The following is a 24,616-nucleotide window of genomic DNA, read 5'->3' as shown; positions in this document are numbered from 1 at the left end:
AATTTTTACTGTCTCTGAACATTGTTACTACTAGATGGTTCATAAAATAATTTATATATTTATCAGGGAGGAGGTTAACAGACGTTAATTGAAATCTCAAGTCTATGGATGCTACTAACCCTATAGCTAAATGTTTATGTTGCATAATATATGGCATCATCCAACAACATTTGCAACGTCTACCCCATGTATGCATCTGATCAAATGAAATCACAGAAACCTCAATAAACTTCTGCTCCTCCATCCAGATACATAAATGGGGTAGACGTTGCAAACGGGGCCTTAAATGACCTTGGACAAGAAGTGCCCAATGATGTAACAGAGCTCCCTCCCAATGTTCCTCAAAGCAGCATGTCCTAACAGTGAGGCCTGTTAATCAGGACTAGGGAGGCAGGGAAGTGCAGTGATCCTGGCTCTCACCACAAATTCTGGACAACACCTCCTTCACTAGAGTGCGCGGACTGGTCCGGAGCCCGATCACATATACGTAAATTCATGAAGCAATCAGCTAGAGGTCCAGCACAACGCGATAGGTGGTAAAATAACTTTTTTTATTATCCAAGGGGTAAAACCATTGTCAGGAACATACAGCTAGAGTCACAGACTGACGCTTTTCGATACCATAGTGTCTTTATCAAGGTCTGAATAAAATACAAGCGGACTGACTATTTGAAGGAGCCGTGTCCAGGAAGCTCCGCCCCACGTGGCAGGGAAAGCCTGTCACGTGATCAAAGCCACCTGCAGTAGGCTCATACGTCACGTATAACAAAACTAAAACATTGTACAGATACAAAATAACACTTCGAATGATAAGTAAGACGGTAATGTAGAAAAGGAGAATAGTATTAAAGACAATGGTAAGCATCTTACATTTTATGCAGATTCAACCACAATGAAATACAGATCGAACAATCCAAAAGAATCTTGTGTATTTAGCTTTGTCATTAGCACTATCGTTTACAAAGAGGACAAAGGGTTCAAAGTGGATAAATGAATGCATGGGTAAAACTAAATTTGAATTTAGACCATTTGGCAAGTAAAGTTGAACATACATCCCCCATAACCTTGGCTTGTTGTATTTGGGTAAACATTTATATGCATACAGTAATTACACTGATGAGCTCAAGGAGTTTCTGCTTATGGCCACAGGTTTTCTACTGGAGAATAATTTCTTTTTGTTCAATAGCCAGTTCTATTTTCAGGTAGAGGGGGCTCCCGTGGGGGCCAAATTTTCTCCCTCAATCGCTAATATCTATATGATACAGTGGGAGGAGAGATTCATTTTTTCGGCCAACAACCCGCAATGGGCATCTATCAGGTGGCTGGGTAGATATATAGATGACCTGGTGTGGGTGTGGGCCAGATCTCTCAGAGTCTCTCGGGAGTTTGCCCTCTACCTGAATGAAAATGACATGAATTTGGCCTTCACTTATTTTTTGGGGGAGAATTGAGTTCAATATCCAGAAATTGAACACTAGAGGAGTACATCAACAGGTATATCTCACCACAACGCATACAATGTATCAGCGGTTTCACACCATTTTAGAGATCTACATAACAAAGACTGCACAGGTTTTACATGGCAGGCAATTGAAAGGGTTAATCACCCAGTTATGGGAGGTGCCCACCAGAGAAAATTGTGGTTGAATCTGCATAAAATGTAAGATGCTTACCATTGTCTTTAAAACTATTCTCCTTTTCTACATTACCGTCTTACTTACCATTCGAAGTGTTATTTTGTATCTGTACAATGTTTTAGTTTTGTTATACGTGACGTATGAGCCTACTGCAGGTGGCTCCGATCACGTGACAGGCTTTCCCTGCCATGTGGGGCGGAGCTTCCTGGACGCGGCTCTTTCAAATAGCCAGTCTGCCTGTCTTTTATTCAGACCTTGATAAAGACACTATGGTATCGAAACACGTCGGTCTGTGACTCTAGCTGTATGTTCCTGACAATGGTTTTACCCCTTGGATAATAAAAAAAGTTATTTTACCACCTAATGCATTGTGCTGGACTTGTAGCTGATTGCTTCATGAAATTACGCATAAATATCATTGGACTCGCACCAAGTGAGTTGCATACAAGTTTTTTTTTTTAACATTGCAGCCATGGAAAAGAACCACTTAGGGATAAGGGCAATGCTTTTTAATTGTAGTTTTTAATGAAATATCTTTAAATAGGGGGGGGGGGGTATTTTAAATGACAGGTTCTCTTTATAGGAAATCTACCACACGGATGCTGTGCTTCTAAACAAAGTACACTTACATAATGACGTCTGCCTCCTCAAATGGGAACCATTGTCCTTGTTGCTTCCAACGGCTTGTTTTTTTTTTTATTATGCAAATTAGGAATGGAGCCTCCTGTGTACATCAGACAAGCCCCTTCTGGCTCAGTGGACGGGAGGGAAGAGGCAGGCAAATCTGCTAATTGTTAACACCTCCATTATGCATATTAGAGAGTAGACAGATGCACTTCTCCTGGAGTTTCTTGAAAAGTGAAGATGACACTCTCCCGTGGGTACAACAGAAGATGGACCCGGCGCGTTACGTGAAAAGATTTATTTAGTATATAAAACAATAAAAGCAAAACGCGTTTCGGACCCGGAACGGATCCTTCATCAGTTGCATAAACTGATTTATGCAACTGATGAAGGATCCGTTCCGGGTCCGAAACGCGTTTTGCTTTTATTGTTTTATATACTAAATAAATCTTTTCACGTAACGCGCCGGGTCCATCTTCTGTTGTACCCACGGGAGAGTGTCATCTTCACTTTTCAAGAAACTCCAGGAGAAGTGCATCTGTCTACTATTTTTGGTCGGTGTCCACACCGAAGAATACACTCCCTAGAGGCAGCGCTACGACGTATATTCTTCCATGCCTATATATGAGTTGTGCCATCAGCACAACTCAACAAGGTGAGCATAATAGCCCACATTTCTTAGATCTGAATAATTGAAAAAAGGTAATCTGCAAATTGAGTGCCCCTTGGCTCTCTCTCGTCCTTCTTCTCTCCTTTATATCAGAGAGTAGGTGACATCAGCCAACTCTGTCGACAAAACCCAAGGAGCATTTCAAACAACTTTATGATTTTTTTTTTTTTTTAAAAACATAGCTTTTAGAAGCAAAAAGTATGGATCTGGTTTCAGCAGGCACACGCCAGCATGTAGGTGCACTTGGTTTAGAAGAATTGCATCCATGTGGTAGATTTTCCTCTAATAGGGCGGTGTAAAGGTAATGTCAATATCAGCAAAGTGGCAAAGTAAGTGCTAAATATCCACTTTACTTTCAGAACTTTCCATACTTTGGCATTGATGAAAACCACAGATCATCCTGCAGTAAATGACATTACACAGCTCTGTATACCATTTTGAGAACTGCACCTTTTAAAACAGATTATTATGGGTGGCAAATTGGTAAAGCAGTGATTTGGACATTTTTCCCCATACAGTGTTTACTATATGGACTAATTATTTACATATTGTTATAGATCAGGCAATTTGGGTTGTGGGGATACCAAACACGTTTTTGATTACAATATGCGTTCTAGGGCAAAGTGGGGAGGTGGTGATTTCATTCCAGGAAGCTGCAGCTTAGGAAGTAAAGGTTTCCATCTCCATCCAGCGTATAGGAAGGACTGGTGCATGACATGAACAGCAGACAAGGACCCCCTTGCAGCTGGCCTAACTTTGTGCTAGAATTGATAATACAGATAGCCTAACCCTGGGCACACACATTTCTCCTACATAGTCATTCAAGGCTAAAGCCTATATGATACATTTACAAAACTTACCATAAAACCTTTAATAGTCCTGTAAAATGGATCCAGGAGGATACTAGCCAGTGAACAGACTTGTGCTGTGCGATCCCAGCCATCTGAACAGTGAACCAGGACACTAGTATTATCATCTCTTACTGCCTGCCAAGAACAGGAGGAAAACTTTATGGGGAATTAAAATAAACGGATGAAGATCATTGCGAGAGGTGTAAAGTTATTCCCAGTGTTACTTTTTATTCAGTCTTTCAGACTAAGAAGCATAGACTAGGGGTGAAAGTAGAAGACAACACAGATGTGACAACCCTATACACAGATGACTTTGGACAACATTAAGAAAACATTGGAGCAAGTGCCATATCTTTCTTGGTATAGAAGATGGTATAATGACTGTAACAGGAAGATGGCACTCCCGTACATGCCATTGTATAGGTAAAGGGGTTACCAATTAAATTGAGGTGAAGCCCTACCACCTTTTATACTCCAGGTCTGCCACAAGATTCCTTTCATGACGACTTTTCTGCTGTTCCCCGAGTATGTCAGTGTGATATCACTACAAATCATTACATGTGCTATAGCCCTCATGAACTAGAAGAATAGGGAACTGCATTCTATCATAACTGCAACTTTATAGTAAATCAATACAGTTTAATAGGAGAACAATCCAACTTGGAATGGGGGGCGAGAAGACAAGAATGAAATAGCGGTATTCCCATAGCAACCAATCAGATCCCAGCAATCATTTTGAAAAGCAATAGGAAAAATGACAGGATCTACTTCTAGTGAGATCTAATGATGTTTAATAATAGGAACTTAAAGATCTCACATACCTTTGCCAGAAAGACTGAAGCGTCCATTATCGCCTTAATGTGCCGCAGCCAGCCAGAGTTTTCCAATACTGTAAGGAAATTACTCATGGATGGGCTCTTCAGTTCACACACTGAAGAAAAAAAAGAACAAAAACTTTCTTAACCAATGAATACCACACTCACTTTCCAATGATATTCACACACAGCAAACCTACTCTAAAATGTTTGCACATAGCACTATAATCTTATTCTATTGCTAACATGTTCACCTAAAACCCATATATAAATGCAGGTCGGGAAGTTAAGAATTCTCTTTACTCAGACTTTGGCTATAAGTCTCCACACGCCTACAAGGCGGCTTTAATTGGCAATGACTAGGGGATTCTAGAAAAATATGCAAATACGTTTTCCTGGATGGGATAGGATTGCTTCTTAACTACCTTGTAAGCGAGCTGTCTTACAAGCTAGCTAAAATATGAGTGGTTTTACTTATCCAATCCTGGAAAACCTTTTTGGATAAATGTAGAACATACAGCAATGCAAAAATAAAATTGTAAACACATGTATTTTGTGTTTAGCTGCTTCTGCACTGAAGCACAGTACCCCATACTGTATATTTCTAGAGAGTAGCTTTAGCTTTTGGTAAAAATCCAACAGTGATCTTGTTCTAGGTCCAATCAAACTAATGATATTGGGGAATGTCTGACTGTGGACCAGCCAGAGCCAATAGGGTTTTTAAGTTCTATAGGTTATGATAATACAAAGAAGGCCAAGTTTAATGGTGCAGTACCAATACTTTACTCACAAATGTGCATTAACATACCATATTACATTCTGTGGATATTCTGCCCGATACAGACAATTAACGTCCCTTGCTAGCACCCATGGCCATGATCGGCCAAAAGGATGTCTTCTTGGCCAGTTATGGCCATGGCTAGTACCAGAGGGCATCAATCTGCCGGATTAGTGGTTAGGCCAGCAATACATCTTGGTTGCGTGGCCGAACTAAAACTACGGGTCTGGCCACAATCATCCTGATCTTAAAACCTGGCAAGGACCCGCTAGTCTGCGGATCTTACAGACCCATAGCACTACTAAACACAGACTATAAAGTCCTTACCAGAGTTCTAGCTTCTTAACTAAATGAAGTTATACTAGCTTTAGTACACCCAGACCAATGCGGGTTTATGCCAGGGAAGTCCACATCGGACAACATCAGGCGAACACAGGTGATTGCACAAATTGGACGAAGGAACAGGATTGGGCATTAGCATCCCTAGATACAGCAAAGGCATTCGACTCGGTTGAATGGCCTTTTCTAAGCCAATGGCTAAAGAAACTAGGCCTCGGCCCCCAGTTTCCATAAATGGATAGACATACTGTACTCCAATCCGAATAGCAGACTGCTGGTCAATAGAGAGCTGTCCCCCACCTTCACCCTTTACCGCGGCACACGGCAAGTCTGCCCACTGTCCCCACTTTTATTTGCCCTCACCATAGAAGCATTGGCAGCTCAGATCCGCCAAGACTCCATCTTTACAGGGATCAAATTGGTCCTAAGGGAGGACAGGGTAGGCTTATATGCCTACGACATGATTTTATTCCTATCCAATACCACCACTTCCCTACCACATGCTATTACACTTAATAACTTCGGTACTTACTCAGGACGACAGGTGAACTGGTCGAAGTCCGTATTTATGCCATTAGGCACCAGACAATGGGAAGGCCCAGCGATAGTAGAAGGGCCGACGGTAGTAACAGAATTCAAATATTTAGGGATTATGATCACCAGACTATATTAGGATACACGTAAACACATCATGGGCCCGCTACTTTCTTATGCAAGAGAGAAATATAAAGCTTGGAAAGCTCTGCTCGGTAGCGGGCAGGATAAACCTGGTCAAGCTCATAATCCTTCCAAAATGTTTATATGTATTACAACACGCAGCGGTACATGAGCTACACTCATTAACAGGAACATTTGTCTGGGCCACCTCCAGAGCTAAACTTAGCCTACACACCCTACAACACCCAAAAGACAAAGCAGGCATGGCACTCTTAGACTTATATAACTATTACCTGGCAGGACAGCTCAGATACTTAGGTTGCTGGACAGGAGGACAGTCTCTACCCAACTCGGAACACCACCTACAACATTATCTGCCTAAAAACACTATGGCCAGTCCTGGAACCGCCTCAAGAAGTAAACTTAACATTACTACCCCTACATAGCCTAGCCAGGCAGACATGGAAAGCGGTCAGACAACTAGCAGACTTCACAGATATAATTGCAGAGACCCCGCTATGGCACAACCCTACACTTTCTCATCTTCACACACTAGAAGGGCAAATACATTGGGAGCAGAAAGGCATAAACTTGTTGGGAGACATATTTGAGGCAAACGTTCTATGTTCCTTTCAGGAATTACAAACTAAATAAGTTGGACAGATCCTTCTTTTACACATATTTACAACTCAGGCATGCACTGGAGACTCAGTTCCCTACCCCCTGATCCCCTATTTCCTCCTATCCATTAATTGGCATTATAGGACACAGGGACCGAGGGGACTAGTATTGGCACTCTACACCCACTTAATCAGTAAAAAGACCCTTAAAACCCCACTTCCAGTTATAGATAGATGGAAAGCACTTATCCTCTCTCTAGAAGAGGAATCTATCCCGGACATCACCTCAAAGTTTCCCCATCAGTATACAATAGACTTATCCAGCTGTACTTCACACACCAAGAATACTTAACTCCAGTTTGACTAAGACATATGGGCCAGATACATACTACAGCGTGTCCCAGATGTGGAGATCTAGACGCAGACTTCTGGCACATGAGCTGGAGTGGTCCTCCAATTCAGAAATTTTGGAAAGACATAACAAGCTTCCTTACAACTATTTTACCAGTACCACTATCACATTCCCCAGAGATATGATTACTGGGCCTAATTTCTGAAGTAGATTGGACTCATTACCAAATAATATTCTTACAAGAAACATTGTTTATGGCACGGAAGTGTATAGCACCGAGATGGTACTCTCCAAATACCCCTACTCTCAGCATGTGGAAGCTGCAGGTTAACCAGATCCTACCATACAAAATAATTATCTATAAAGATAGACAAAAACCAAACAAGTTTGACTGCATCTGGGAAGACTGGCGTGACTCACCGAGAACCAACTACTCACCCCCCAGACCAAGGGCAAATATGAGGGACTTGTTGACAGTATGAGAACTTAATTTAAGCTAGAAACATTATTGATAAGGGGAAACATAAGACATTGAACTGAACAACGTAATGTTAACAGATGGGATCAAAATGATTGGCGGTGTGAGACCTAGTCTTAACATCACCCCCAAGAAACAAGGAGAATCTGAGCTTTCAGGACGTAGATACTAGAAATCGGCGAAGGCACGTAGCCCAACCATTAGAGATGAAGAACAACTACACAACAGCATAAACCCTCCCACAGAATCACAAAATGCGAAAGTAGACCATATTCAAACTGACAGATGGTAAAAACTCGATGTTTATTATTACTATGCACTAAGGTCCGTTGTTTTGAACTGCAATAAAAAGTAAAAAAAAAAAAAACTACGGGTCTGCTCATCTCTAAATCTGGATAGGTAATCAATTTCAAATTGGCGGGTTCGAGCAATAGACATACAAGCAACAAGTGTTGTGCTGGTTAAGATCTTACCTTCTAATACAAATAACAAGTGTTCTAATGGGTAAGATCTTACCTTCTAATAGCTTCTGCAGACTTCCGCGCATTACATGGATATTCTCAATTCCGATGAACTGGAAGTGAATGTTGGGATAATTGTCTTCATTTTCATAGCCCTTCCCAGCAGCTCTATTTGCCATGGCATTTAACTATTAGGGAAACAGTAAGGAAATGAGCAACTCGGATTCTAAAAGAAGCATTACACAGCATTTCAGAGGTGGATAGGCAAGGAGAGGACAGCTTCATTTTTATTTTATACCTTTTTAAATTCACTTTTACAAACCAGCTCCAGACTCACTCTTTAGTGGCTTATTAATTGTATATTACTGTGCTGCAATAAAAAATACAGAACTCCTTTAACCCTTGATGAAGCATCTGGCCTCAGTCTCTAAATCAGGACCAAGCCTAAACTATCTTCACAACACATCACTGAACGCTTTTAGAGAACAAATCAAATACTTGCAGCTGAGACCGAATACAACAGATTTGCGTAAGCAGGAGAAGTCAGCAACAGCTGGGAGTGATCCTACTCCGTTTCCATTTAGAGTGGTAATATTTTGTTTCATAGGTAAAGAAACTTTTTTTTTAGCTAAATGTTATAAAGATACAAGCAACCAGAGGAAATTGGATGTAAAGAAATATTCATTCATCATCATACAAAAGATTTGGAATCTGAAGTAAGACTACAGGGAACAGAAAGGTAGCTTTTTGTTGACCATTAGTCAATGTAGGGGTGTCCAAAGCAGTAAATCTATAAGATTAATATTAGGGTTGCACAATGTATCGAAACCTTGATACTTTCATACTCAGGAAGGTTCAATATAGGGATTCTGTAATTTTCAGTACAGAAACCTGTTGTACAGACTCCTAGTATCTGTCAGAGGAGACATTGGGCAGGGAATCCTGTGTCACGCAGCAGAGCAGGATCAAGTCATCAGGGAAATAGCATGAACTGTCTACATCTCCCAGGGCTTCCCCAGACACAATTGGATAACGTGAAAGAATTCCGAGACCTTAAGTAATTTTTTGCCCAGAACCGCTATTTTTCCATATGACTATTTGTACTCTGTAATGTAATTTGTATACATCTCCTATGATTTGTAAAGCTCTGTAGAATTTGATGGCGCTATAAAAATATAGATAATTATTATTTTTACTCTAACTGCCATAGAGATACAGAGCCTTTATCCACTAGACCAGTGGTGGCGAACCTATGACACGCGTGCCAGAGAGGGCACGCACAGCCCTCTCTGTGGGCACGCGTACCATCTTCCTGTTCCATTTCCCTGTTAATCACTGCAGCTCAGGCAATGCAGGAAAATCTGCCGCTTGCCGAGAGCTTCAGTGATCTCTCATACTGTAGTCTGCATCTGACCTGCTCTGTGCTCACAAGTGCTGCCTTAGACACAGAGCAGGTCAGTGCCCGCCCCTCAACTCCCTCCCCCTCCTCCCCTGCAGCCGGGAACTCCGTGAGAATGAGGGCAGAACATCCGGAGCTTACACAACGCCCGGTGAGTACATGGAAGCAGGAGCTGCTCTGTGTGCGTTACACAGGCAGCAGGCAGGCAGCTTTGGGACACTAAACAACTTCAGGTCCTTATTGTTTAGTGTCCCAAACTGCCCTGTGTGACAGCTTCCCATGGTCACAAATCTACTGCCCCTGGCTGGATCCCTTGTTGCTGTGCCATGCTGCCAGGGTGCACTACACTGCCCTCACTGACAGCATGGCACAGGTGCCCAGAGCTCCGGACATGGCATTTGCAACATAACATACTGCCCCCAAGTGCTCCTAGTGCAGAGAATGAGGTCTCCTGTCTCAAATAAGAGTTTGGCAAATGTGTCTAAACCCCAAATCAAAAACGAGTCCACATATATTATATAGAGAGGTTGTTGGACAAAAGTGTATTTGCAGGCTCATGTAGTCCTCTGTGATCCATCACTGCTGCTCAGCAGGCCGTAGCGGTAGAGATAAGAATAACTTATCAATACTTGACAATGATATTTGACCTAGGATGAGGAGTGTTACTGCAGGTCATACACATTGTATATTTATTCTTTACTAGGTTTACCATCTACAATCCTAGCTGCAGAATCTCCTCCGGTTGTTCCATAAAATATTTTCCATTTTGCCAAATTCTGAGGCCAATAACATTTTCACACTTTGGTGTACGGACCATGTACGGTGCCATATCTTGTGGTATGTGCTGGCGGTTTAATTTATATAAATTTGGGATATTTGGGATATATATGACTGTTTGATTCGGACATTTGGGTGCTATTTTCTGTTATAGTGTTCACGGCCTGGGTATAATCTTTTTTTTATATTTTGATAGAACGGGCATTTGAGGCAGTATATAGCAATTTTACTGCTGATCTATAGAAGTAGCCTGCCATCATTACACATGGAAAGCCTACAAGACTCAATGGCAACCATCCAAGCCATCCAAGATGGTGGAACCCATGAAATGGTAAGTTAGGTGCCACGGTCGGGTTCCACTGATCGCTGCAGTAACAGGTGGGTGTCAGCTATATTATACAACAGACACCCACTGTGTATGGAGAGAGCTCAAATTTTGATACTGAGGTAGGGGCCGCAAACTATTGTCCCCCAAGTTTGAGACCTCTGCTTAATAGTCTTTTGACGCCTGAATGGCCACAGCAAATTTAAAAATATTTATGCGTTTCAAGGTTTGTGCTTCAGCTAATTTTATTTCAGCAGTAAAGTGGTATTTTTTAAAAGTTTTATTTGTTAAGAGAGGAAACCTTTGTACATTTATAGCACTACATAAGCCCCTTGCGCTCACAATTGTAGCAATACCACACATTTATGACTTTGGCAATATACAAAGTAGCTGTAATGCCCAAGAACAAATCGTCTTTGTGGCTCATTTTACATTGAGTAGTACTCATTACCAGCATACATTGTGTGCACTGTGCACTATTATTCATATAGATTTTGGTTTTTTGTTTTTTTTACAATGAGTTGATCATTGACCCCTGGATACCACATCCAGTTGCAGTAGTAAAGTGAAGACTATGCATTTACACCCTGGCATCACAGGGCACAGTTAATGTGGATGTAGATCTATAGATCGAAGACTGGAGAGAGTTAAATAATGAGGGGCAAATTTGCATTTAGAATTTTATGTAGCATAAATGTAGCATATAAGAACAGAGTACACCCCAAACCATGATCCAGTCCCAGCATCCTATACCTTGGGTCTTGTGTCTACGACATACATGAAGGGGCTGCCTGGATTGGCTCTGCTGATTATCTCCAGCATCTTTTCATCCTCCTCACAGCGAGTACTAAAGCCAGACAGCGGCTGACTACACCTGCAGATCACAGCCTGCAAAGCAGAAGCAGACACCTTTACATATGGGTTGTAACCAATACAGCATGTATACACACACACACACACACACACACACACACGATATTGAGGTTGCACTTGAGCATTTTTTGTGTGCCTCACACATTAGTGGATATAGACTAAACTTGATGAACCTTTTTTTTTCCTCGCCAAATTATTTACTAGCCGATAATGTGAAAATATTTAGTGGATTCTTCACGAGTGAACTTTGCTCAGAAGTTATGGTCTGGTTATCAGTGAGAATGTAGAAACCTTACGTGACGGCTGCTGAAGCTACTGCTCATAGTGTGGCCTCTAGATTGTTTGTTCTTCACTTATAGACTTAAGATCATGCATTGTAAGTGATCACATGACTGCAAGGCTCAATGCAGAAGAGCTACTGAGGCAGATCATAGGGTTTAAGATCAGATCAATCTTCTTTGTCCACATAATGGTATAAAGTAGTGACAGACACCCTTTTTTATACGAGTAAAGTCTAATATATTTTCTTTTCTATGGTGACTGTATGGTCAGTTACTAGTATTCTATGTGTCTAAATTGGACTCCCCATTACCATACTAGATATGATACAGTCGGGTAACTTTGTTTATTATGGTCATCAAAGAGCATTTGTCCTGCTCCAGTGGTATAAAATTGGATGGATGGGTGTTATTTAATGTTTATTTTACACTCTTTGGTTTGTGGTTTATGCATTTTCCTTTCCTATAAAGATTATTTTTTAGGATACCCTAAAACTGGATAGAATGAGACCCAATTAAAAGCAACCTTCCATCCGACACAGTACCGCTACCCAAATATCAGACTTTCTGCGGAGATGTGAAGCTCCAAAAACAGAGGTTGCAAAATGCCTGTATACATGCAGTCTTACTCCATGAAAAATTACTATATTGTTCTCAATTCGCTATTTAAGCACAGAAAACAGATGCAGTAATAATTTTATCTCATAGACTTCTATTTACACAATATAAACCTAGGAGTTAATTGTATTATTAAAAATGTCATACTCCCCCTTGCAAAAAAAAATAAAAATAAAATTATATATAAGGTCTAAAGGAGTGAGCTATTAAAAGAAAAACAAAAAACTAATCTTCAGAACACATTAACTGTGTTCTGAAGATTATCTATTACTTATCTGTACATGTGGTTAACAGACAGTACAGAAGTCATCAGCTTCCCGTTTAATCACGATCAGGAAATCCAAGCTTCCTTTTTAAGGCAGCAACAGAGATAACCAGGGTGTCAGTGTTTGGGCTCATGTGACTCACATTGTTGTCTTTGTAATAGTACGATAGCACGGGAAACCTCTCTCTGCTCCTGAACTTTGAGCTTCCAATTATTGTAGATTCAGAGGCTTCTTTAGGCACAACCAGGGAAGTTGGGTAGGTACTGCACACCTGCAAAAGTATAGACATATAGATGTTAAAATGGAACTCAACACTTATCTGAATTTAGTTATTTGTAGTGGATTGAAAATAACTAAATTCTTGTAAAGAACGCTCTTGAAATACGTTGCCAACTCACACAGGATTGACAGTTAAAGTGAACCCGTCATGCAAAATAACCCCCCTAATCTAAATAGATTTTCATAAACTACCATTAGAAAGCATTGCCTCTATCCCTTCATTGTCCCTCTACATGCCTCTAAACCTAAGCAATGAGGTCCTAAAGCTGTTTGCAAATGACCTGTGAAATGTCCAATGCGTCATTAGCATATTCAAGCTGTCCACCTTATTCATGAGTGGGAGGCACAGCCACACCCCCAGTGCATGACTGACAGCCTGTATAATGATGTGAGGCTGTAAAATGATGTGCTTCCTGGTGCTGGTGGCCACGCCCCCTGCAGCATGTGTGTGCATGTGTGTGTGTTTAGGAGAGATACAGCAGCTCCATGCAGCCATGTTACAGCAGAACATGTCAGATTCATGTGTAGCTGATGTCTGTGTCTCTCACCTGTCAGCAGATGCAGCACACACACTAGCCATGCTTTACTATACATTACACACAGACATGAGCAGGGGGAGGAGAGGGGAGGGGTAACAGGGGTGACATCACTGCCTCTGACCATGTGACCAGCCTCATTTACATGATAAAGAATAGATGATTTTATAATGATTAATGTATGAAATAACTAGATAAAAGCTGGGATGGGATCCTTGTGAGCTGCTCCAACAGGTAGAGGTGACAGAAATTGTGACACAGACTTGATGACAGGTGTCCTTTAAAGGGGTTGGGCAGGGGATGTTTGGCTGTGAAAATAAAAGTGAACATGGGCATGGCACCTCCACTCTGACTACTTCTGGTGGCCTGGCACACCCACCTCCTCCAGCACTGGGAATATTTATTTTTACAGCCCCAGCCCGCCGGTAGATTTTTAAAGAAAGCCGGACAAACGCTTTAATATCTAAATGCTAAAGTGGCAACATAAGCGATTCTAAACTGCCAAAAACCCATGATTCTTCTTACTTTCACAAAGTCTGCCTCGATTTAAAACGGTGTGCCCCTGTAATACATGGTGTGAGTTAGTGCTGTAAGCATGCAAACCAGAATGCAAAATGCTATTCTTCTAAATAGGGAGGAAGTGGAGAGATAAGTTGTAGATAAGAGGGCAATGTGACATCTGATATCCTGTACTGCAAGGTGGGGATAACAAGATCATGTGTCTAGAGTATAATAGAGCACAAAAGAAGGAGATACAAACCATAGGTATAACCACATAACTGCAGGTGATAATAGTGCAGCAAGGTGGGCAGATACAGCAGCACATCACATTAGAGAAGTGAAAAAAATATATACACAAATAATGTTAATTTTAGATTATACAAAAGCATGAAAAACTCGATTAAATCCACTGCAAAACATATACAGATGAGAAGTTGTTCAGCTACGGTGGATAACCTCTCGTGTTTTACACTTTACTGCAGGTTCCTTGCATTACATTGTGATAGGGTTAGCCCAAAAATGTCATCCCACATCTAAAGAATAACTTTCTGAGCAGTGAGGGTTTGACAGAACCTCTTCTGAATAAATGGAGGGATGAGCACGTGCCCTAATACGCTATTCCCCTGTCCATGGGACTGCTGGAGACAGCCATGCACACAGCTCTGTGATCTCACCAGGAAGCCGCACTATAAATACCAGAGCTGCCTCTTCATTCATTTAGTGGAATGAGACCCTGTGTTAGGGATCCGCAGCATAAGCAATAACATGTCAGATGCTTACAATATCCAGTCACCTGAAGATACAGACCTTGAAATCTTTATTGATGTCACTCAGAACCCAATGCTTATTAGGGATTCCCATCCGCATGTACTCCATTTTCAGGTCAATTAACTTCCATTCCATAAGGCGCTCATCTTGATCAGACTTGGGGTAGTAGAAGAAGGCATACAAGTCTTCATATTTTACTGACAAAACATAGACACATCATAAATTATAATCCATTGAAAATAAATAATCATATGATTAACATTTTCATGCCACCCGTAAAACCTGGTCCGACCATGGGTCCTATGACCCAAACTACAGAGATCTGATGCCATTAGTTTTCTTGACCTACAGTCTGCTTTGGCTAGGAATACATACTATGGCATCTAGTGTCTCTCCACAATCTCATATGTGCATTACCCAGAAGATCTGGCACTTCATTGTTAGACATGACCTGGAAACACTGGTAACATGATTGCTGCAAAAACATTTACACAGTAATCCTTGGTGTATTTCATATAGTACCTGGCTGTGAAAGTTTGAGCAGTGATGTGTATACTTCATGGCAGTCTCGTTCCCGTGGGATAACAAAATGAGCCACACGAAAGTTTTTGCAGTGAATTATCAGTGGGCAACCTGTCGTGCTGATCGGCAGTTTCTCGACAGAGGCAATGTGATGGTGAGCAATCTGTGGGACAGAACCCAAAAATTAAATTATGAAAGAGGAAAGAGGGATCTATATCCAACATTAAAGTTTGAGTTATAATAATTCCTTTATTTATACAGCGCTACACAGAGCTGTATAAGATATGCAAATTAGCCTGATGCCCTCATGCTACGTCACCCAAGCGCCTCAGGGTGGAACCAGACAGGACTGCTACTGCTACAGGGGGTTGTGCATACATTAAAATACTAGGCTCCCTGAGGTGCTTGGGTGATGTAGCCTGAGCGCCCCAGGCTAATTTGCATATCTTTTATAACTCTTTATTTCCATGATAGCAATAAAATAAGTCCTCACATCCATCACTTAACTGATGGTAGATGTCCTTTAATACAACAGCACTTCCACTGAGGACAAAACTCACTGGTATAGCAGTATGCCGCACCCACTCATGCAGGTAGTAATAAGGATGATGCATCATGGAAAATGCTGTGCCTATTGTGTAAGAGAGCTCTATACAGCTCTCCTGTACACGCACACACATCCACATGTGAAGTTCTTCCATATCAGATCACCTATAGTTGTTTTTAAAGTGTAACCCGGCCAAAATTAGTTTTAGCACAGCTGGAGAGAGGCTTTGACAACAATTCCAACCATACCTACATCATGCTTCTGGCTTTTTCCTAATTATTAGCCCTACTTGTAAAATCATCCCAGCTTCTCCTGGAGCGTGCGGGCACTACCCATAATGCTGAGCTCTACCTTTCATACACTAACAGCACAGCCAATGAGGACACAGAATCTCAGGTTGAATCCAACATTCCCACTGTACAACACATATGTGACCCTAACCTGACAGATAGATGTAACCATGTCAGTTTTACTTCCTCACACGCACAATAATATGCATAACAGTGACCAGGCCCGGCGCAAGTACCCAGCTCACCCGGGTCCTACTCGGGTGCCAAAACATTTTTTTGGCCCTCGGATCAATTGTACCAATGTCACTTTAAGACAGTGGGGATAGTATGTCTATTGGTGGGGGAGGGGGTGGACACGCAGTGTGGCACCGAGATGTGAGTTTACTGAAAATGGGCCCACTAAGGGTCACCCAGGGACCTCATTTTCAAAAAAGAAAGGTTACAGAAGCCTATCTGCTTTCTCTAAGCATTTGCATTAAAATATAAATTGTACAACATGACAATATTCTATGTAGTCCCAGGGGTTGGGCTTTGGTTTGGATGCATTTCAAAAAACAACATGTGACTTGTCCGTGCTGCAGACACCTTGGCTCTCAGCCCTTACCTTTGTGCTCCTGTACAGCTCCTCCCTCCTGCTCCTTCACTTATAGGAACAGAGCTTAAAGCCTGGTGAATTGACATCAGTGGGGAAGGAGGAGCTGTACGGGAGCACAAAGGTGGGGGCTGAGAGCTGAGGATGAGGGGCTGAGACAGGGTGAAAGCAGAACATCAGCATACAAACTGCTGCAGTATGTAGGTTAACTTTTTTTGTAATATCAGACAGCCCGTTATGTTTTGTGCCACCTCACAGTAAACCACACAGATAAAACTGCTGCAGTTTTGCAATGCTGATCTAATGCATGAGGTAAATACATACCAACTCTGATAGATTAGGTGGCGGCTAATAATATATTCATAAATCTCTAGAAAGAATAGTAATTAAATAGCACTACATAGTTATTAGGAAATATGATGCCTAATACTTATTAAATAGGAAATACATTTACTAAAAAAAAAAAAAAAAAAAAAAAATCTAATAGTTTCACTTGTAAAGGCTCTATACATACCCATGTTTCTTTGCGCACACCAGCAGCCGCATCAACATATATGAGGTGGGTGGCAGTCAGGTATAGGCTACCATTGGCAGGCCGCTTGTTTGTGAATCTGTCCAATAACTTAACATTCTCCACCTAGGATAGACACAAAAATATACCCCATAACAAGACATGGCAGTATATTCTATGGCATTTAAATCATATTCTGTACAAATAAAGCAGGATCTCTGCCTGTAACAGTGGTGTAATGTATAGCAACTCCAGGGTTTTTGACCGTATGTGACAGTAGTTTTGTGACACTTCTATATAACAATAGACGTTATGTAACTAAATTTCCCTTAAAGGAGTTTGCCCATGAAACGCAATTCTCCCCTAGTGATGTTTACGCATTAACGATCAATTTATCCCCTTGCTGTACAATTTTACAGTACTAAATTCCAGAGTGTTGGCCAGGGACTCTCTAAGCAGACACATTGGGGCTTATTTACTAAGGGTCAGTGGCCGCACTTTTGTTAGATTTTCTGACGTTTTCAGGTTTTACATGACTGTGAATGAGCACGGGATTTAACATTAAAATTTTGTCGCAAGATCAAGCTCTAACATGCACCATGCAAAAAAAAAAAAGTGAACTCTGTCGGACCTGAGTGGGGAAGCGACACATGCACGATATCGGGCTCACGATTTTAATGAGTCGCGGACATCATCAGACAATGCAGTTTCGGTGGACTCCTCTGGACGGGTAAGTAAATGTGCCCCATTATGATCTCTCTATTGCTGTGTAAGATGATGTGTGCCGACAATGTGCTTAGATTATCAGGATACAGGGTTTATCTACACTTTCGTTTAGCTTCTGAACATTCACTAATATCTGACACATAGAAGGAGATGAGATGCATATAATGCACAATTACATTCTTAGCCTGCTACATATCAGCCATAACATATACTGTCAGAGGGATGTGTCTCCCTCCACCTCCTCTGGATAAAGACCTTATCTATCTGTAGCTTGTAGCTTTACCCGCCTCACGCTGTATCTGTATGTGCGTGTGGTCTGTGTGAATTCGTCTTGGAATGCAAGGGTGGGTGCTGATGTGCAGAGAGGAGCCTCAAGACAGGAGAACAATATCTTCCCGACCCCAAGATTAACTGTCGCATCCCGCGGCAACCTAAGTTGTGTACACCAGGACTGATAGGATTGGAATTATATCTGTGAAATGCTGTATTTTTGTTATTAACATTGAATTAGAGAATAAGCTATTGTCATCCCGAGAATATTTAAGAATCTCGTCTTTGTGGGGATACCCCTTTAATCATTACTAAATGGACTGTCCAAATCCCACAAAAATCCAAATAAATAAATACATAACCAAGGACTTCCGACTCCCGCCAGGCTGTTGGGCAGTTTGTAATGTTTCCCTAGTAGGATTATTAGTTACATTAGGCTTTGCATCACCTGCTATCTTAACTCTACAGGGTCAACGTTGCCTTGTAGCAGTAGCCAAAGATACGTCTGTGTTCACAAGTTTACGATGTGGCGCCATCTGCCCTCACTGTTCCCGCAGCTCTCCGAAACAATCCATGCAAATTTTATTCATAATGTGATGGGAAATATTCAATGCAAAACCTTTGGAAGAAAAAACAGCTAATATTGTTGTAGGGGTTGTCCATTCTAGAAGCAGAACTAGCACCGTCCTGCCTTCAGGAAGATCACGGTCCACCCAACACCCTCCCCTTTAACCCTCTCTATAAACTGCTACAGTGCCAGCAGGTGAATGATTGTGGATTCTCCTAAATCCGGACAATAATCTTGATGCAGATTTACCGTGCGTTTTTGAAGCAAACGTTGAACTCTGATATTTTCAGAGAAATAAAAAAAAAAGTTACAAAATAGGAACACGCAGATTTTGTGCGGATTTCCATGCAGTTTTATCACATAATCCGGTTTATGTACAGCGCTTCACCAGGAGAGATGCAGATTTCCAAATGAACGTCTATACTTGTACATGTAACAGCCCTAATACTAGATTATTACAGAGAAAATGTCCCACGTAAATGACAGGACTCCATGTGCTCAGGTGAAGGTACAAAAAGACCCTTGTGTGTGAACTAAACCCAAACAATGGCATAGTACCCATGCTCAGAGCACGCATAGGAGGGCATCACTAGCTGTGACACTGCCCACCTGCCACCACAGAACTTTATCAGAGCCCGTTCACACACACGGGTGGGACAGAGCCGCACCTCAGAGTCACGTGACCCCGCAGCCACAAGTGCCCCTCACCTTTGGGGTGGAGATGTGCTCCATGGTCGTCTGCCACGGGCTCCTCAACTCCTCCAGCCTCGCGCCCCTCCCGCTCTCAAACCGCCCGCCATCTTCCAACCGCCCCCTCCCAGTCAACTGACTTCATGTCACCGCCCACTAGACGTCACATGAGCTCACGTCACCGCCCACCACAACACTCGCGACACGCTGAGAACTTCCTGTACACAAGAGCGTTACCATGGAGATATTAACAACTGTATTATTAGTACATCCTCCGCGAATATATCATAATAAACACGAAACCTCAGCCATTCCTCAACTTATATACTGCCCTGAAGAACATGAATCAAGTCCATTCTAAAGATTTTATATATTTGCCCCATAGTGTTCATTCTCTTCCATTTCGAGATCTTTGCTTGCAGTCAGTGAATCTCCTGCTTGCTTTATCATTACTACAAGTCTTCAGTACAACAACTGACCATGACAGTCTATTAAAGTCAGTGGGATCCATCAGGGTGGATTCCCATGTGGTGTTTTTGTTGCGTTTATAAACGCATCCAAAACGCAAGTGGCAGGGGGTGGGGCATATGTGTTTTGGCCAAACCCCTTCCCACTTGCAATTTGTATACATTTAAAAATGCAACAAAACGCTACATGGCAATCTGGCCTCAGGGAATAGGATAGATTCTGCATCCATCCTCAAGCAGGTGTGAATAGAGCCTTGGGGTGATGCCACACATGGCGTTTTGAAACCGTTTTTGAATCCGTTAAAATTGCATGCGTTAAAAATGCATCATTTTTTTAAAAAAGCATCTGTTTTTTTATGGACTGCTTAAAAACGCCATGTGTGGCATCCCCCTCATAGCAAGAGTGTAAATAAGGCAGTCATGAGAGATGGATTAGAGGTCTGTCCTGTTTCACAGGAATGTGTGTAGTCGTATGGTGGCATGATCCCACAGGCTTTTAGATATATAACGCAAGGGGACGTTCCCTCTGCCGGCCAAACAGCCGCGCTGGAACTATATCGTTACTATCACACAGAGCTATCAGAGCCGTGTGATATATAACGGCTTGGGCACCTGCATCGTCCATCACACGACAATGGACAGATTTCTATCCTCTGGAAGTACACACAGAAGCTTTCTATAGAAAAACAGCAAGCAGATCGAGAAACCAATCAGGGATTGATATAAAAAAAAGTATACCAGGAAATGTTATAACTTTTCCTTACACAATTTATCAATTTTTTGTTGGAAGTGGACAACCCCTTTAATTTATTTATATTGTCAAATCTTTACATTTTCAGGAGAAATAATGGAGGAAGAGCACAATGCAGATTTCTTTATTATCAATGAGAATACAAGTTTGCAGTGAGATCTGTTGGGGTGAATTATATAATTAGCAGTAATATGAAGATGGCTACAACAATCACATGCATTCACTGATCAATCTAAAGCATGGCATGGCTGGGATTGTAGAGAAATCCTCAGCGCACGAACATATGGGGGACGTATATACAGTCAACATATATACTTCCCCCATACATCGCCTGGTCTCACTGCGCTGTCCAACACCGTACCCCGTAGAAAGATAGGACATCTTTCAACGGAATACAGCATCGAACTCTATGTTAGGCTATGGAGAGTGGCGGGGGTGAGCGGCGAATGTGAATGTAGCCTTCTTGTACTGTAATGTTGGCTAATAATTAGAGGAACTGCATTACCAAGCTATAGTGCTTATTCACATAACCGATAATATCGCTCTATCAACACGTTTTGCTGGTTACTACGCAAAATCTATTATGTTAGTTCCCGTATGCAAGCTTTTAGGGTGCGGTCACACGTCGCGTTTAACGCACGAGTTTAAAAAAGCATTGCAACAGCTGAAGAGAGATTTGCCTAAATAAACAGCTGTTAACACTTACTTTTACAAACCTTAAGTTAACAGTTGTGTTTTGTTTAATTTACCCCTACGGGAGCTTGAGGCAAATTAGACGTTACATTACAACTACCTTAGGCTCGGATCTAGCACCACAACCTACCCCTTTTGAGCTGATTTGTGCCTAATCTCCTAATATCTATGGACTCCTTAATACCCCAGGGACTCCGGACCAAGTGTCACACAAATACATGGATAAGTGGGAATCATGGGTGGGCACCAAATACTCCAGGGCAATAATTTGGTCTAGAGCAAGGAAAGCTTCTGTTAACATCCTCTACAAGGAAAACCAAATGAAAATCCTAATGAATTGGTATCACACACCAGAGTTGCTCCACAAATTCAACACTGATATCCCGAATGTGTGTTGGAGGTGTGGCGTGGCTGAGGGCGCGTTCACACGTTGCGTTTTGGTCGCATTTTCATTGCGTTTGAAACGCATATACAACAGCTGATGAGAGGTGATTTGCCTAATTACCTTACCGTTTATGTTTGTAAACGCAATGGTAACACATGCGTTAACATCGCATTTATGATGCGTTTTGTAAACGGAAATGTTAATAGTGATGTAATTAGGCAAATCACCCCTCCTCAGCTGTTGTATATGCGTTTCAAACGCAATGAAAATGCAGGTCAAAACGCAACGTGTGAACGCGCCCTTAGGGGTCCAAGCGCCAGACTGCTCCTTCATATACTCACAGTTGCCAAGTGCCTAATATCCCTGTTCTGGAAAAAGCCTGCTCCACCCTCTGCTCTAGACTTATACAATCGAATTAAGGACATACGATTGATGGAACACTTGACAGCGCAAATTAATAACCATATGGATAAATTTTACATGGTTTGGTCCACCTGGGATAATTTTTGTATAACCTATACGCCTAGATAATATTGTCAGCTGCTCCACCTGCCTTCCTTATGTAATGCTCTAAGTGATACGGGAATACAAGTTTTGGTTTATAATTTTGGTTTATTGATGCAAGTACCGCTAGGCGTCCGTTCATAACGCGACGCTAGCGCACAGGGGGAAGTCCTCGGCTCAATCGGCTTATCAATCGCACGCGTTTCCCTGAAAACACATGTGCGTTCGGGCCGAGGACCTCCCCCTGTGCGCTAGCGTTGCGTTATGACGGACGCCTAGCGGTATGTGTGACCGCGGCCTAAGGGCGCCTTCACACGTTCCACTAGCGTTGCTTTCATAATGCGACGCTAGCGCACAGGGGGCTAAAAACGCCACGCGTGTCTTCACTCTTAGGCCTACTTACCTGTTCCTCGTCGTTCCTAGGATCGATTAGGGGGTCCTCATACTGAAGATCCCCCAACATGGCGACATGTAGGTCCCAAGCGGTGGTTATCATGAAGTGGCTGGGAATCTTCTGCACAGTACTGTTGTACCATGACACTTTTCTGACTATATGGTGCGTAGGTTCCCACCTCAAATAGGACCTGATTATCTTAAAAGAAAACAGATGTGAAAACCACACACACACCTAGTCTGTGCACAAACCTGCAATTCCAGGAAATCACTGGAGGCAGAATGCCCAGTGGGAGTACTGGAGCTCAGCTCATGTTCATTTGAATAGTAGCAGGGCTGTCATTTTCTGGCATGACCACCATACAGTGAATGGAGCCTACTTCCAGTTATTCCCCTGTATCTCCTCCAGCACCAAAGGCCGTACTGCATACCTCTCAAACGTCCCAGATTCGGTGGGACAGTCCCTGTTTTTGGGCACTGTCCTGCCGTCCAAGGGCTGCCCCTCTCTAAGGCCGCGGTCACACGATCCGCTAGGCGTCCGTTCATAACGCGACGCTAGCGCACAGGGGGCGGTCCTCGGCCCGACCGCACATGCGTTAACAGGGAAACGCATGCGATTGATAAGCCGATCGCATGCGTTTCCCTGTTAACGCATGTGCTTCGGGCCGAGGACCGCCCCCTGTGCGCTAGCGTCGCGTTATGAACGGACGCCTAGCGGATCGTGTGACCGCGGCCTAAATCGCAATGTCCCGCATCCTCCAGGACCTGTGCGTTAGAGCTGTAAGCAGCTGTAGCATTGGGGCCAGTAGGAGGCGAGATTAGCCCCTGCTACCTCCTCACATGCTTCTCTTCTTCTGCACGGCATGTGAGGAGGTAGCTCCTCTCCTTGGTCCGCCCTGCCCACCCCAGTCAGGGCCCATTCACAAGTTGCACTTTGGTTATATTTTCATTGCGTTTAAACGCATTACAACAGCTGAGGAGAGGTGATTGCCTAATTACATTACTATTTACATTTGTTAATGCAATGTTAACTCATACGTTAACAAAACACATGCGTGGAGGTGATTTGCCTAGATGTTAATGCATGCATTAATATGTTAACACGTGCGTTAACAACACATTTACAATGCTTTTTGTAGTTGATCAATTAGTAAACACAAGTTCCATAAAGCTAACCTGTCACCAGGAATGTGATTTTAAGCTGATGACAGGTTCCTATGCTGTGCCATACCTCCTTACTTACCGGTTTTTGAAAACGCCTGCATTTTTGTCCATTTTTATTGCGCAATTTCGGAAAAACTGACAAAAACGCATGCATTTTCAAAAAACGGATGCATTTAAAAAAAAACAGGATGCGTTTTTTTAACGATGTGAAAACGCACTAACTAAAAACGGCCCAAAAACATTTACATTTGGTTTTCAACTTTTGTTTGACTCCCCAAACTTATACCTAATACTTTCTGTACTACTACACCCCTTCTCACATATTGTAGCCTCCTTTCCTCCATCATCCTTGTATTGTGGCCCGTTGTCCTCGATGTTCCCCATATTGTGGCCCTCGGTCCTGCATCCTCCTCATACTGTGGCCTCCTGTCCTCCATCTTCCTCATACTGTGGCTCCCTGTCCTCCATCCTCCTCTTCCTGTGACCCCCTGTCCTCCAGTCTCCTCCTGTCCTCCAGCAGTTCTTGTCCTCCAGCCCCCTCCTGTAACCACCTGTGTAGCCTCCTGCGCACTACTTCCCTCCACCTCTGCATCAACAAGTCTTAACTGGATGGTCCTCCCACAGTTCCTGGTCTCCCTGGA

At 42.4% G+C, this 24,616-nt stretch overlaps 1 protein-coding gene across 6 annotated transcripts in view; it reads right to left on the bottom strand.

The window, feature by feature from the left end:
* Window positions 1-24,334, bottom strand: part of MTMR8 (myotubularin related protein 8) — a 32,407-nt gene extending 8,073 nt beyond the window's left edge. For 3 of the 6 annotated variants that reach the window (XM_072124703.1, XM_072124704.1, XM_072124706.1), the window contains exons 1-10: window positions 24,296-24,334; window positions 22,822-23,010; window positions 17,368-17,490; window positions 15,425-15,587; window positions 14,942-15,099; window positions 12,961-13,089; window positions 11,537-11,671; window positions 8,338-8,470; window positions 4,604-4,713; window positions 3,792-3,938 (exon numbers count right to left, since the gene is read on the bottom strand). In XM_072124703.1, coding sequence (XP_071980804.1) covers window positions 3,792-3,938; window positions 4,604-4,713; window positions 8,338-8,470; window positions 11,537-11,671; window positions 12,961-13,089; window positions 14,942-15,099; window positions 15,425-15,587; window positions 17,368-17,490; window positions 22,822-23,010; window positions 24,296-24,322 — 1,314 coding nt within the window. In that variant the 5' untranslated portion in view covers window positions 24,323-24,334. Of the gene's footprint in view, window positions 1-3,791; window positions 3,939-4,603; window positions 4,714-8,337; window positions 8,471-11,536; window positions 11,672-12,960; window positions 13,090-14,941; window positions 15,100-15,424; window positions 15,588-17,367; window positions 17,491-19,636; window positions 19,781-22,821; window positions 23,011-24,295 lie in introns of those variants that run through there. The other 3 variants (XM_072124705.1, XM_072124707.1, XM_072124708.1) reach the window with 3 other exon arrangements.
* Window positions 24,335-24,616: the final 282 nt, after the last annotated feature.

This window comes from Engystomops pustulosus, chromosome 9, assembly GCF_040894005.1.
Source record: "Engystomops pustulosus chromosome 9, aEngPut4.maternal, whole genome shotgun sequence".
Classification (NCBI taxonomy): Eukaryota; Metazoa; Chordata; class Amphibia; order Anura; family Leptodactylidae; genus Engystomops; species Engystomops pustulosus.
The sequence above is the reverse complement of the archived record's forward strand: the minus strand, read 5'-3'. Positions and strand labels throughout refer to the sequence as shown.